General features: G+C 52.7%; 1 protein-coding gene across 1 annotated transcript in view; it reads left to right on the forward strand.

Annotated features, from left to right (window-relative positions):
* Positions 1-14259, forward strand: part of SMG1 (SMG1 nonsense mediated mRNA decay associated PI3K related kinase) — a 1471505-nt gene that overhangs the window by 1318201 nt on the left and 139045 nt on the right. The window contains exon 57 of the mRNA XM_085628855.1: positions 12944-13123. Within this exon, the coding sequence (XP_085484981.1) occupies positions 12944-13123 (180 nt within the window). The remainder of the gene's footprint in view (positions 1-12943; positions 13124-14259) is intronic.

Here is a 14259-nt window from a genome sequence, read left to right on the forward strand (position 1 = left end):
CCGGCACCACTGTTGGCTCTGGCCTCGGCGCCGCCGTTGGTTCCTGCATCGGCGCCGCCATTGGTTCCGGCATCGGCGCAGCTGTTGGCTTTAGCCTCGACGCAGCCTTCGGCTCTGGACTCAGCGCCGGCCCCGGCAACTCCGTTGCATCCGACCTCGGCGCCGCACACGGCGTCGTTGCCTCCAGGGCCAGACTATATTGAGCCTGCCTTCTCGAATTCCTATTCCATGGAGGGAATATTTTTTCCCCTTCCCCGAGCCCCTCGTCCTTCTTGGCCTCTCAAATGGCCAGGGACTGAAGGGAGGTACTTGGAGATGTCTGAGGACCTTCTCGCAGCTCGGTGGGAAGATGTACTAAACTAGGTTGGCAACACAGGGAGTCCCAGCAAGCTGGACTTATCTCCACACCCTAATACACTGTCCCCTTCTTCCGTAGCTACGGGGGTGATTGTTTCATTCTGTGGTGTTGGGTAGGGGAGGTTCCTAACCTCAAATTCCCTACAGTGTCTATCAGGGCTCTGCTGACTGCAGTGTTTCAGCAGCGGCCTCCTCCACGGAGCCGCTACTACCCTTCAATAACACACTTACACCTAACACAGGGGCTCCTGTGGATACAAGGCAACCCCAGTTCCACAACACAACGTCAGAGTGGCTAGTTGTCCAAGACTCTGCCTCTCCAAGTGCCATTTAACCTCTATTCACACTCTGTGTGGAACACGGTGGCGCAGGTGCTGCCTCAGTGTCTAGCAAAGGCTTGCAAGGTGCTCTCCCAAGCAATTGCCGAGGGCAATGATGCGGCAAGGTTCACCATCCATTGTGGTCTTGGCTCCGCCTCCTCCATAGGCAGGGCAATTTGCATACCGCAGTGCAGCTGCGAACAGAGGACCTGCACCATTGGGTCCCGGGGCTAGCGGGCCGATCAGTACTAAAGACCTTCCTAGTTTGCTGTTTCAGTCCAGTGTTTGAGGCCCACCACACGCCAGTGGGCGGCAGGATTCGCCATCACCTCCCCCACTGGCGCGCCATCACTTTGAACAAGTGGGTTCTGCAAATGGTCCGAAGGGGCTACTCCCTCCCCTTCGACACTACTACTCCTACCATGCCACCTCAGCACCACCGCATGTCAGGACGTCACTTGGCACTTCTCCAGCACGAGGTTGCAACCCTCTTGACCAAGGGGGCCATTGAGCACATTCCAAATTCAGTAGATTATGGTTGTTACTCTCACTACTTAATTCCAAAGAAGGACAACGGCCTACGTCCTATCTTAAACCTCCGGAACGTCACTCGCTCCCTCTGGAAGGAGAAGTTCAAAATGCTCACACTTGGTCAGGTCTTGTCTGCCCTAGACCTGCAGGACTGGGTTGTACAATTGGACTTGCAGGATGCTTATTTTATAACCCCATCCTTCCGGCCTACCACGAGCACTTTCAGTTCACTGTGCTCCCTTTCGGCCTTACCAGTTACCCTCAGGTGTTCACGAAAGTGATGGTGGTGGTCGCAGCTCATCTGCGCAGATCAGGGGTTTTAGTCTCCCCCTATCTCGACGACTGGCTGTTAAAGGTGGGCTCGCCCCAGGCAGTAGTCTCCCTCCTCCAGACAAAGGCCGACCTCCTGCATTTGCTGGGGTTCTGCATCAAAGTGGCGAAGTTGCATCTAATCCCCTCTCAAAAGCTCCTCTTCATCGGAGCGGTTCTGGACACAGCGCGATTTCGGGTTTATTCTCCCGAAGAGCGAATCCAGGACCTTTGGGCTATGATTCCGATCTTTCAGCCCTTGTCCTGGGTTTCGGTCAGGAAAACACTGAGGCTGCTGGACCACATGGCCTCTTGCATCCTGCTGATCAATCATGCCAGATCGCATATACGGGCTCTGCAGTGGGACCTGCAGTTCCAGTGGACGCAGCATCAGGGAAACCTGTCCGACTACGTCCAGATCTTGGACGGCACTGCACAAGACTTGCAGTGGTGGCTCACGGACCAGCATTGGGTCAGCGGCAGATCCCTCTCCTTTCCCCAACCGGGGCATACAGTGGTGACGGATGCGTCCCTCCTGGGATAGGGGGGGGGGGCCACATGGGAGAGGCGAAGAGCAGAGGCATCTGGTCTCCGGAGGAATCTGAGCTCCATGTCAATCCTTTGGAGCTCAGGGAGATCCTCCTTGCACTGAAAGCATTCCTTCCCTCTGTCCAGTGGAGAGTAGTGCAAGTGTTCACAGACCACACCACTGCCATGTGGTACTGCAACAAGCCATGCGGGTGGGATCGTGGACCCTATGTCTGGAGGCTCTGCGCCTCTGGAAGTGGCTGGAATGCCAGGGTATTTACCTGGTGGTTGAACGCTTGGCAGGTTCTTTGAACGCCAGGGCGGATGAACTCAGCCGTTGGTGCATAATGGATCACAAATGGCGTCTTCACTCGCAGTTGGTGCAAGGTCTCTTTCTACAGTGGGGATACCCTCGGTTACATCTCTTCGCCACCGACAAGAACGCGCACTGTCGTAGTTCTGCGTGTTGGAGTTTCCAAGGCGGCCCTCGTTCGGAGCTGCTTTTCGTCACGAGTGGAGTTGCGGTCTCTTGTATGCCTTCTAACCAAAGTGCTGAAGAAAATCAGACGTGACCAGGCCCAAGTCATTCTTGTGGCACTGAACTGGGCTCGAAGAGTTTGGTATCCCAAGCTACTCAGTATAAGCGTGGATCCCCCGATCCGGCAGCCTCTTTGGGAGGATCTTCTGTCGCAGCAGCAGGGGACAGTCCTCCACCTGAACCTGTCCAGCCTCCACCTCCTTGCGTGGAGATTTAGCGGCGACATTTGATTCCTTTTGACTTGCCTCCTGAAGTCTGTGATGGCATTCTGGCAGCCAAGCGTCCCTCCACTAGAACGCTATACGCCTGCCGTTGGAACAAATTTACGGCATGGTGCACAGCGAAAGCTTTAGATCCCCTTTCTGCCCCTCTTTCTGAGGTCCTTTTATTTCTTCTCTCTTTGGCCCAGCAGGGCTCTGCTCTGGGCACTATTAAAGGCTACCTTTCTGCTCTTTCAGCCTTTCTCAGGCTGCCTGATCAGCCCTCTCTTTTCAAGTCCTCTATTGTCAATAGATTTCTCAAAGGCATTACTCACCGTTTCCCTCCTATTCCTTTTGTGATGCCTCAGTGGGACTTGAACCTGGTTCTCACATACTTAATGTGCGCTCCCTTTGAGCCTCTTCATAACTGTCCTTTGCGGTTATCGACTTTGAAAACTGTCCCCTGTGGTAGATTTTCCAAAGGCATTACTCACCTTTTCTGACTATTCCGTTTATGATGCTTCAGTGTGACTTGAATCTGGTTCTCACATACTTCATGTGTGCTCCCTTTGAGCCTCTTCATAATTTTACAGACTTTCTTCCTGGTGGCTTGTGGCTATCACCTCCGCTAGGCGTGTGAGTTAGCTTCAGGATCTTTCCTGTAAACCTCCTTTCCTGGCGGTTCATCCGGACAAGGTTGTGCTTCAACCACATCCCTCCTTTCCACCAAAAGTAGTCACTGCCTTTCATCTGGGGCAAACTTTCACTCTGCCCACTTTCTTACCGCCGCCGCACCCTTCCAGAGAAGAGGAGAGGCTCCACCGTCTGGACCCAAACTTGCGCTTTCATTCTACCTCAACCGCACACAACAGTTCTGGGTGGATGACCAGCTCTTTGTTGGCTACGTGGGTGCCAAGAAAGGCTGGGCTGTGAACAAATGAACTATCTCACACTAGGTTGTCTTGTGTATTCTAGCCTATTACTCTTTGGCTAAAAGGAACCACTGGTAGAGTTGCGCGCCCATTAGACCCGGGCGGCAGCAGCTACTACAGCATTGGGACGCGGTGTCCCACTGCAACACATCTGTCAGGCGGCCACGTGGGCCTCGCTGCACACTCTCACTACGCATTATTGCCTTGACAGTCAAGTCCGTAGAAACGGCTTCTTTGGCCGTTCGTATCTTCGTGACTTTCTGGAGTAATCTCACTTCGCAGACCCACCACCGGGGTTGGTATTGCTTGGGTATGTATTCTAGGGTAAGGAATCTATCACTAATGTATCTCTATCTGAAAGAAACACGTTAGTTACATTCCTCACCTTAGAATATACCCAGGTGTCAGGCTGGATCCGGAAAGATTTTTCGTCAGCAATACCCCTTGCGCGTCGCTAGGCGTCGTCTGCGGCTCCGCGTCCGGCGTCGTGCGCCGGAATGACATCGTCGGAGTACTTAGACGCCGCCCTCGCGCGCTGACGTCAGTTCTTCTTTTTTCTGCGTCAGACAGCGCCGATCCGGGAAGAGCTTACCCCTTTAGTCACTTTTTGACTAAAACGTTTTGGACTCTTTTGTCTACTCGTCGACTCGAACTGGTGCCTGTAGGATGCCTGGTTTTAAAGCCTGTGACTGTCACCGACTGATGTCGGTAACGGACCACCATCGCCGGTGCCTTTACTGCTTTGGGGCCGAACATGGCGTGGAGTCGTGCCTCGACTGCCGGGCCTTGACCTCGAAGGCTAGGCGGGAGCGGTCCCACAAGCTTCTCGAGCTCCGACACTCGCCGTTCACGGTCCTGGTCCAGGAGGAAGTCGAACGACCGGTCGCGGAGCCGCAGCCACCACCACCGCTTGTCGGGTTCCAAATCTTCGGGTAAGTCGAAGCATAGTAAGAAGTCCAAGAGACGACATCGCTCTTCTGACTCCCCTCGCCGGTCGCGCGACTCGGTCGAGGGTCCGGGTGGAACCACGCCCGCGGCTCCGCCGGAGCCGCAGGAGCCGCGTCCGTCCCCATACCCGCCGGTCCCTGGGACTGACGCGACTCCGGCGGAGATCAGTGCCTTCCTCTCGGCCATGAGGGGCCTGGCTCTGCCGTCGACGACTGCCGGCGGGCCTTCGGGTCCCGCAGGCTCGACTGGGAGGCCTGCGAGCCGGCGGCCCCGGCGCCGTCGTCGACTTCGGGTCCCGACGCCGCAGGTCCTAGTGGGATCCAGGCCTGGATCTCAGTCGATGTCGGTCGACCTCGCGACGCCTCCTCCACCGGCGTCGACACCGGTTTCACCCCCGGCGCCGTCTCCGGACGACGCCGTTCCCCGGTTCAGCCCCGGTGCCATCCGACGCCGATGGGTGACCATTTCATCTTCCGCCCGGTTCCGATCATCCCCCCTGTTTATCAGGAATCGGATGACGGTGGCGACTGGGAGGGGTCTGATGACCCTCTGGCCTGCCAGGGCCAGTTATCACAGGACCAGGCAGATGAGCTGGGGGATGCCAGTGGCCTTGACACCTCCCCTGACACTGGGTTCATCTCTCCTCCGACCGTGGCTTTGGAGGAAGGTGCTACCTTTTCTGTGGCGTTGCGTACGGCGTCCGAAGCCCTCTGGCTGGAGCTGCCTACTGTGGCCGTGAGGACAAACCTACTCACTGAAGTGCTCCGACCGTCAGCAAGCTCCTCGGAGCCTCTGCTGCCGTTTAGCGAAGCACTGATGGACGTTCTCAAGGGGACCTGGTCCAAGCCCTCCACAGTACCTCCTGTGGATCGGAATGTGGCCCGCGCCCCCGCCCTGCACCGGGCGACCCCAGTTTTCTGTCCCAACACCCCACCCCTGAGATCCTGGTTATCCAGGCCTCTACTTCCCAGACTTTCTTCCCGTCCGCTCCCCCGGATTGGGAATCCAAGAGACTGGAGCAGTTTGGCAAAAAGCTGTTCTCCTCCCTTAGTTTAGGGCTGCGGTTGATTAACACCGCTTGTCTCTTGGACCGTTACTCCCACTCTCTGTGGGATACGGTGGAGGACGTGCTGCCCCTGTGCCCGGAGGAGGCCCGGGCACGGCTCGCCCAGGCTCTTGCCGATGGGCGGGACGAAGCGCGGTATGCCATCTGATGTGGTTTGGACACGACGGACTCGCTTGGCAGGGCAATGTCGTCCACAGTGACGCTTCGTCGTCACGCCTGGTTGCGGTCCACGTCTTTTTCCGGGGATGTCTAGAGCACCCTCATGGACATGCCCTTTGATGGCGATCGCCTCTTTGGCAACAAAGCGGACAGTGCACTGGAGCGCTTTAAGGACTCCAGGGCTACGGCCAAGTCCTTGGGTCTCTCGGCCCGCGTCCGCAAACTTCCGCTTTTCGCCCCTTTCGTGGCCAAGGAAGGGGCGCCCCCTCATGTCCGCCTAGCCACAAGCCACAGATCCATCCTCCACGCGGTCGCCAACGTGGATTCCGCTGAGGCGGTACAGGGGCTCAACGTGCCGGTCCATTCACATCCACCCCAGCAGCATCCGCCTCAAATCCTTCCTAGTCCGTGCTTTCAGGCCCATTCCACGCCATTGGGCGGCAGAGTTTACATCACCTGCTCCACTGGCGTTCCATCACTTCGGACAGGTGGGTGCTGCAAATTGTCCGAAGGGGCTACTCCCTCCCCTTCGAGGCGACCCCTCCAGTCATGCCACCGCAGTGCCACCGCATGTCGGGGGATCACTTGAATCTTCTATGGGAGGAAGTTGCGGCCCTCTCAGCCAAAGGGGCCATCGAGCGCGTTCCTGGTCCAGAAGTAGGTTGTGGTTGCTATTCCCACTACTTTCTGGTTCCCAAAAGGGCAAAGGGGGCCTACGCCCTATCTTGGACCTCAGGAGCGTCAACGCCTTCCTCCGGAAGGAGAGGTTCAAGATACTCACCTTAGCTCAGGTTCTGACTGCCCTAGACCCTGGAGACTGGATGGTAGCGTTGGACTTGCAGGATGCTTATTTTCACATCCCCGGCCCACCGGCGTTACCTGCGGTTCACGGTGGGTCAGGAGCATTTTCAGTTTACTGTGCTCCCTTCCGGCCTCACCAGTGCCCCTCGGGTGTTCACGAAAGTGATGGCGATGGTCGCAGCTCATCTGCGCAGATCAGGGGTTCCAGTCTTCCCCTATCTCGACGACTGGCTGTTGAAGGCGGGCTTGCCCCAGCAAGCCATCTCCCACCTCCAGACTACGGCCAACCTCCTGCATCTGCTGGGGTTCTCCATCAATGTGCCGAAGTCGCATCTGAGTCCCTCCCAAACGCTCCTCTTTATCGGGGCAGATCTGGACTCGGCGCAGTTCCGGGCTTATGTTCCGGACCAGCGAGTCCGGGATATTCAGGCTCTGATTCCCATCTTTCAGCCTCTATCCCGGGTTTCAGTCAGGTTGGTGCTGCGGCTTCTGGGTCTGATGGCCTCCTGCATCCTGTTAGTGCATCGCGCCAGCTGGCGAATGCGGGTTCTGCATTGGGACCTGAAGTTTCAGTGGGCCCAGCATCAGGGGCAACCTGTCCGACCATGTCTTGATCTCGGAGGGCACCGCAAAACAGTTGCATTGGTGGCTCATGAACCGCGATTGGGTCCGCGGCAGATCCCTCTCCCTACCCCAACCGGAGCACGTAGTGGTGGCGGATGCGTCCCTCCTGGGATAGGGGAGCCACATGGGGGAGGCGGAGATCAGAGGACTCTAGTCTCCGGCGGAGTCTCGGCTCCATATCAACCTTTTGGAGCTGAGAGCGATCCGACTTGCACTGAAGGCATTCCTTCCCATTGTCCGGGGAAGTGTGGTGCAGGTGTTCACGGACAACATCACCGCCATGTGGTATTGCAACAAACAGGGTGGGGTGGGGTCGTGGACCCTTTGTCAGGAGGCTCTGCGCCTCTGGACATGGCTGGAACATCAGGGCATCACCCTGGTGGTTCAACATCTGGCGGGCTCTCTGAACGCCAGAGCAGACGAACTCAGCCGCCGGTGCATGATGGATCACGAATGGCGTCTCAACTCGGACGTGGCGCAAGACCTCTTTCGGCAGTGGGGAGAGCCTTGGTTAGATCTATTCGCCAATGTCAGTAGTTCTGCGCGTTCGAGTTTCCAAGGCGGCACTCGCTCGGGGACGCCTTTCGTAGCGAGTGGAGTTGCGGTCTGTTGTACGCCTTTCCGCCTATACCACTTCTGCCCAGAGTGCTGAAGATCAGGCGCGACCGGGCCCAAGTCATCTTGGTGGCTCCGGATTGGGCACGAAAGTACTGGTATCCCGGGCTACTCAGTATGTCAATCGATTCCCCGATACGACTGACTCTTCAGGAGGACCTTCTGTCGCAACAGCAGGGGACGGTCCTCCACCCGAACCTGTCCAGCCTCCACCTCCATGCGTGGAGATTAACTGGCGACAGTTGATGCCATTTGACTTGCCTCCTGAAGTCTGTGATTTCATTCTGACAGCCAGGCGTCCCTCCACTAAAACGGTATACTCCTGCAGGTGGAACAAATTTGTGGCATGGTACACAGCAAAGGCTGTGGATACCTTTCCGCCCCTCTTTCTGCGGTTCTTCTCTTCCTTCTTTCTTTGGCCCAGCAGGGCTCTGCTCTGGGCACTCTTAAAGGTTATCTTTCTGCTATCTCTTCTTTCCTCCGGCTCCCTGATCAGCCTTCTCTTTTCAAATCCCCTGTTGTTTCTCGATTCTTTAAGGGCATTACTCACATGTTTCCTCCTGTCCCTTTTGTAATGCCTCAGTGGGATTTGAATCTTGTTTTGATATATCTGATGTGTGCTCCCATTAAGCCACTTCATAATTGTTCTCTTCGTCTGTTGACGCTTAAGACTGCTTTCCTGGCAGCCATCACCTCTGCTAGAAGGGTGAGTGAGTGAGGCTCTCTCTTCTAAGCCTCCTTTCCTTTCTATCCATCCAGACAATGTTGTTCTCCGCACTCGTCCTTCCTTCCTTCCTTCCTAAGGTAGTGACTGCCTTTCACATCGGGCAGTCTGTTACGCTGCCCACCTTCTTTCTACCTCCACATCCCTCGAAAGAGGAAGAGAGGCTCCACCGTCTGGACCCAAAACGTGCGCTCTCCTTCTATCTGGACCGCACAAGACAGTTCCGGGTGGTCGACCAACTCTTCGTTGGCTACGTGGGTGCTAAGAAGGGGCGGGCGGTGCACAAGAGGACCATCTCTCGGTGGGTCGTTTTGTGCATCAAAGCTTGTTACTCCTTAGCTAAAAAGGAACCTCCTGTAGGGCTGAGGGCCCATTCCACACGGACCACGGCGGCGACGACTGCCCTTGGTCGGGAAGTCCCATTGCAGGACATCTGTCAAGCAGCAACATGGTCCTCGCTGCACACGTTTGCCAACCATTATTGCCTGGACAGTCAAGTCCGGACAGACGGCTTTTTTGGCCGTTCTGTTCTCCAGGACTTTCTGGTGTGATCTTGGTTCGCAGACCCACCACCGGGGTTGGTATTGCTGGGGTATCTATTCTAAGGTGAGGAATCTAACAAACGTGTTTCTTTCAGATGAACAAGTTACTTACCTTCGGTAACGATGTATCTGTAAGAAACATTAGTAAGTTAGATTCCTCACCGACCCACCCAACCTCCCCGTTCTGCGAACCGATATCTAGGGTTGAGGATATCCCTTCCAGGGCCCTAGAATTTTTTGGCACCAGTGTCGGTCTCTTGCATGGCTCTGCATTCCTGGCGCGGAAAGCTATAAACAAGAACTGACAGCGCGCGAGGGCGGTGTCTAAGTACTCTGACGTCATTCCGGCGCACGACGCCGACGGACGACGCGGAGCCGAAGACGACGCCTAGCGACGCGCAAAGGTTATTGCTGACGAAAAATCTTTCCAGATCCAGCCTGACGCCTGGGGATATTCTAAGGTGAGGAATCTAACTAACTGATGTGTACAGATACATCGTTACCGAAGGTAAGTAACTTGTTCTTCAGATGAACAAGTTACTTACTTGTATAACGATATATCTGTTAGAGACATGAGTTGGTGATAGATTCCTTACCGCCCATCCATCCTCCCTGGTCTGCGAACTGATCTCTAGGGTTGGGGTCATCCCTTTCAGGGCCCTAGTTTTAATGCACCAGTAGTCGGTCTCTGGCATGGCTCTGCGTTCCTGGCGCGGAAAGTCGTGTACAGAACTGACGTCCGCGTGCGTGGGCACGTCTAAGTAGTTCTGACGAGGTTATCTCAGCGACTTCAACACCAGCGACGTGCGCGGAGCCGCTCGACGACGCCTACAGACGCGCTGGGGTACTGCTGACGAAAACTTTCCGGATCCAGTCTGACGCCTGGGGATATTGTAAGGTAAGGAATCCTTCACTAACTAATGTCTCTTACAGATATATGGTTACACAAGTAAGAAACTTGTGCTTTGAGCAGTAATTCTGCATGCTGGTAGGTGGTGTCAATTTGCTCCGCATCCGTGTAGACCACTCTGGAAGTGGCGTGCACCGTACCTATATATGTGCCACCCCAGTGCGCTGACATCAGTTACTTTCATTCAACGCCAACAGCGCAGATCCGGAGATCTACCTCATCACATTTATTTATTTATTTATGTTTTTAATACTTTTTAACCATTCCCTTCCACCCCATCAGAATCCTAGAAGCTGGTCACTTTTGGGAAGAGAATCTTTTCTTTCACCAGCTTCGACTTGCGGTCACTGAACACCGAATGTCTCTTGAGCTGATATTCTAATGATCTATAGGACTCTTTTGCACAGCTGCTGCACATGGTCCCTGAAGAGGGCCAAGCCACCCTGAACCAAGCATTGGTGGGCGGTCAGTACATAGCAAAGTACGCCATCAGGTTTTGACTGGACACCACAGACTCCCTAGGCAGGGCCATCCTCTACAGAAGCACTTCATTGCTCCACCTGGAAGAGGTCTACTGAGTTAGGGGAGGGTCTAAGAATTCTTCATTGCCGTGCCTTTTGATGACTCCCACCTGTTTTGCGACAGAGCTGACATGGCACTTGAGAGGTTTTGTGACAGCGGAGTCACTGCCAGATCACTGGGCTTCTCCCTGACTGCCAAACATGGCAACAATCCTTTCGTCCCTTGTGTGATCACAGCTGGGGCTCCAAAGGGCGTCCACAATACCAGCTTCACCCAAGCGCACAGCAGGCTTCTCAGCCTTTTTGTGGCCGGTGTCGCGAACCCCACAGATGGTGCGGAAGCCTGTCCCAGCTCATTTTCCATTCCCCAGTACTTCTGACTGCCGCAGCCTGCAAACCACTTTTGTGAGCCCTCCAACCAGCACAACTATCCTGTTGGCGTCCGGATCAGGCGCCACCTGCTCTAATGGACTCAAATCACTTCTGACAAGTGGATGCTACAAACTTTGCAGGAGGTTATGCCCCTTCATTTGTGAAAACCATCCCTAGAATGGGTGATGGAACACCATCTTTCCTTACTCAGTCAGGAAGAGCAGGTACATTTGGCCAAAAAAGCCAGTGAGAGGGTGCCAGCACCAGAAGTAGGGGGTGATTGTTATTGCCCCTACTTTCTGGTGCCAAAAAAGGACTGAGGTCTCTGCCCCATACTAGGTCTGCACCCACCTCAGAACCTTCCTGAAAAAAGGGAAATTCAAGATGCTCACCCTGGCTCAGCTTCTTCCTACGCTGGACACTTCAGTCTGGATGATAGTTTTGGACTTGCAGGACGCAAATTTTCCCATCCCGGTCCTGCAAGCTCACGGACATTACCTGTGCTTCACAGTAGGCCACTGGCATTTCCAGTTCAATGTGCTCCCTTTTCGCCTCACCAGTGCCCCCTGTGTGTTCACGTGCATGATGGTGGTGGTTGCATTACACTTTCGGTGGTCAGGAGTCTTCCCCCTACCTCGACAACTGTCTGCTGAAGGCGGGCTTCTCCCACCCACCTTCAGACTACGTCAAACCTCCTACATTTGCTTGGATTCACTATCAGCATGCCAAAGTTACACCTGAACCCTTCTCAGATTCTCCCTTTCATCAAAGCTATTCTGGACATGGTATGGTTCCGCGCCTACCCTCCAGAGTGGAGAGTTCCGGATAGTCGGACTAATATCACCATGTTTTTCTCTAAATGTTTATAAAGCACTACAGTCTGGACTGTCAGGTGGACGAGAGGGCATTTTGTCAGCTAACTCCTGCAGGACTTTTTGGTTTGATTCTATTCACAGGCCCATCTCCAAATAGGTACTACTCTGGCATCTATTAAAGTGAGGAATGCACGGTTATAAGTCTCTATCAGAAGAACATGTTACTTACCTTCATTAACGCTATTTCTGGTAGAGAGACTATCTAACCGCAGATTCCTCACCGACCCTCCCACCCTCATTTCTTTTATGAATTGGACTTTATTCATTAATAAGATCTCAGTATAGGAACCTGCACACTGGTCAAAGCCAATGTTTGGGATCTGCGTCTTGGGGAGCAGACAGCCTTGAAAGCAGCTGACATCATAGCGCAGGGGTGGAGCATAAACAGGCCCTGCATGTCACTTCCAGAGCGGAATGGCATTTGTGGGAAGCCTCTTACCACCAGCGTGCAGAGGTATTGGTCAGAAGTTTCATATACATTCTAACTCTTCAGGAATATTCAAGAGAGTGAGTAATCTGCGTTTAGATAAGATCTCTACCAGAAAAAGCGTTACTGAAGGTAAGTAACGTGTTAATTCAGCCCAATTATGAGAAACATGCAGAGTTAAGTTGGCTTTGGAGGTTCACATTTTGAACTGTAACAAACCTGCCTAAGCATCTTTGATTCAAGGTGAATAATTTGGTGGCTTGCTTTCTATAATTTGGGGATACCCTTGAACATGTTATTTTAAAGTTAAATGTGTCTCACTACATACTTTTTGACAGGGTAATGATTGTTTCAGCAGTTAATGTTCTGCAGTTCCCAAACCTTTAAATAGGTGATTGTATGATTTTGTCATGGGTACAACCTCAATGTTCTCATACATTTACTAAGGGGGTGTGGTGGCAAGATGTTAAACATTTGAATGTGCATGGGTATTATGTTGAAGGGATGTATAAAAGCTGAACTGGAATGTTTTGTTCAACGAATTATACGGGTGGCTTCTTGTATTTGCATTACAGGTTAGTTTGTACTTTTGGATGGTTGGAGTATTTGTATATACTTTTCAGCTGTATTTTTGGTTTGTCTAGGTTACCTTCCTCTGTAGCAACATCATACACTTTGAAAGCCTACGCACCAGAACTACGGAAACTTTAAGCCTTGATGCAAGTTTGTTTGAACTTATCAAGCGATGTCAACAAATGTGCTCATTTGCATCACAGTTCAACAGCTCTGTCTCTGATTTGGAGCTTCGATTGCTTAAAAGAGTGGTGAGTAACTATTTAGCATGGACTCTACAGAAATGAAAAAACGTTATTATGGTAATGTCTATGATGCCCTTTTCACCAGCATTAGAGAACCTCTTGGATTCTTTTGTCTTTAAACATTATTGTTACTGCTGATTTGACATTTGGTGTCTCAAGACATCTTTTCATCAAAGCTATCTATTACAGTAAATTTTCTATTGCAGGCCTTATTAATCTTTGTTTCCAGTAGCTTTTTATTTTTCCAACTGCAAGCAATTTGGCACTTCATAGTTCAGTATTTTACAGTAGAAATTCACCGTTTATGATGCATACATCTAACTGCAGATTCCTCAACTTTAGAATAGTCTTGTATGCCTGAGTGGATCTGGACATTTGTTTTAGCAGTGCTCTCTGGGCGCAGAATGGTGGCATCCTGTGGAGGCTCGGTGACTCAAGGCACAGTATTGTAGCAGCAGAGCTGCATGTAAGAGCTATCTCTAAAGCGGACATCGGTTCCTTTCTTTCTGTGCCCTCAGTGTGCATTCGGAGCTGGTTTCCCAACTTTGTCAGTTTTCCAACAGCTCCAAACCTTGTCATGAAGACAGTGTGCTAGGGAAGAGGCCTCCCAAAGCATTAGGATTCAAGACATATTACGACTGTAGAAAACATTTGTTGGTCATGGACCGGTTATAAGTCTCTATCAGAAGAACATGTTACTTACCTTCATTAACGCTATTTCTGGTAGAGAGACTATCTAACCGCAGATTCCTCACCGACCCTCCCACCCTCATTTCTTTTATGAATTGGACTTTATTCATTAATAAGATCTCAGTATAGGAACCTGCACACTGGTCAAAGCCAATGTTTGGGATCTGCGTCTTGGGGAGCAGACAGCCTTGAAAGCAGCTGACATCATAGCGCAGGGGTGGAGCATAAACAGGCCCTGCATGTCACTTCCAGAGCGGAATGGCATTTGTGGGAAGCCTCTTACTACCAGCGTGCAGAGGTATTGGTCAGAAGTTTCATATACATTCTAACTCTTCAGCAATATTCAAGAGAGTGAGTAATCTGCGTTTAGATAAGATCTCTACCAGAAAAAGCGTCACTGAAGCTAACTGCAGATTCCTCAACTTTAGAATAGTCTTATATGCCTGAGTGGA

The sequence above is a fragment of the Triturus cristatus genome, chromosome 10, assembly GCF_964204655.1.
Source record: "Triturus cristatus chromosome 10, aTriCri1.1, whole genome shotgun sequence".
In the NCBI taxonomy this organism is placed as follows: domain Eukaryota; kingdom Metazoa; phylum Chordata; class Amphibia; order Caudata; family Salamandridae; genus Triturus; species Triturus cristatus.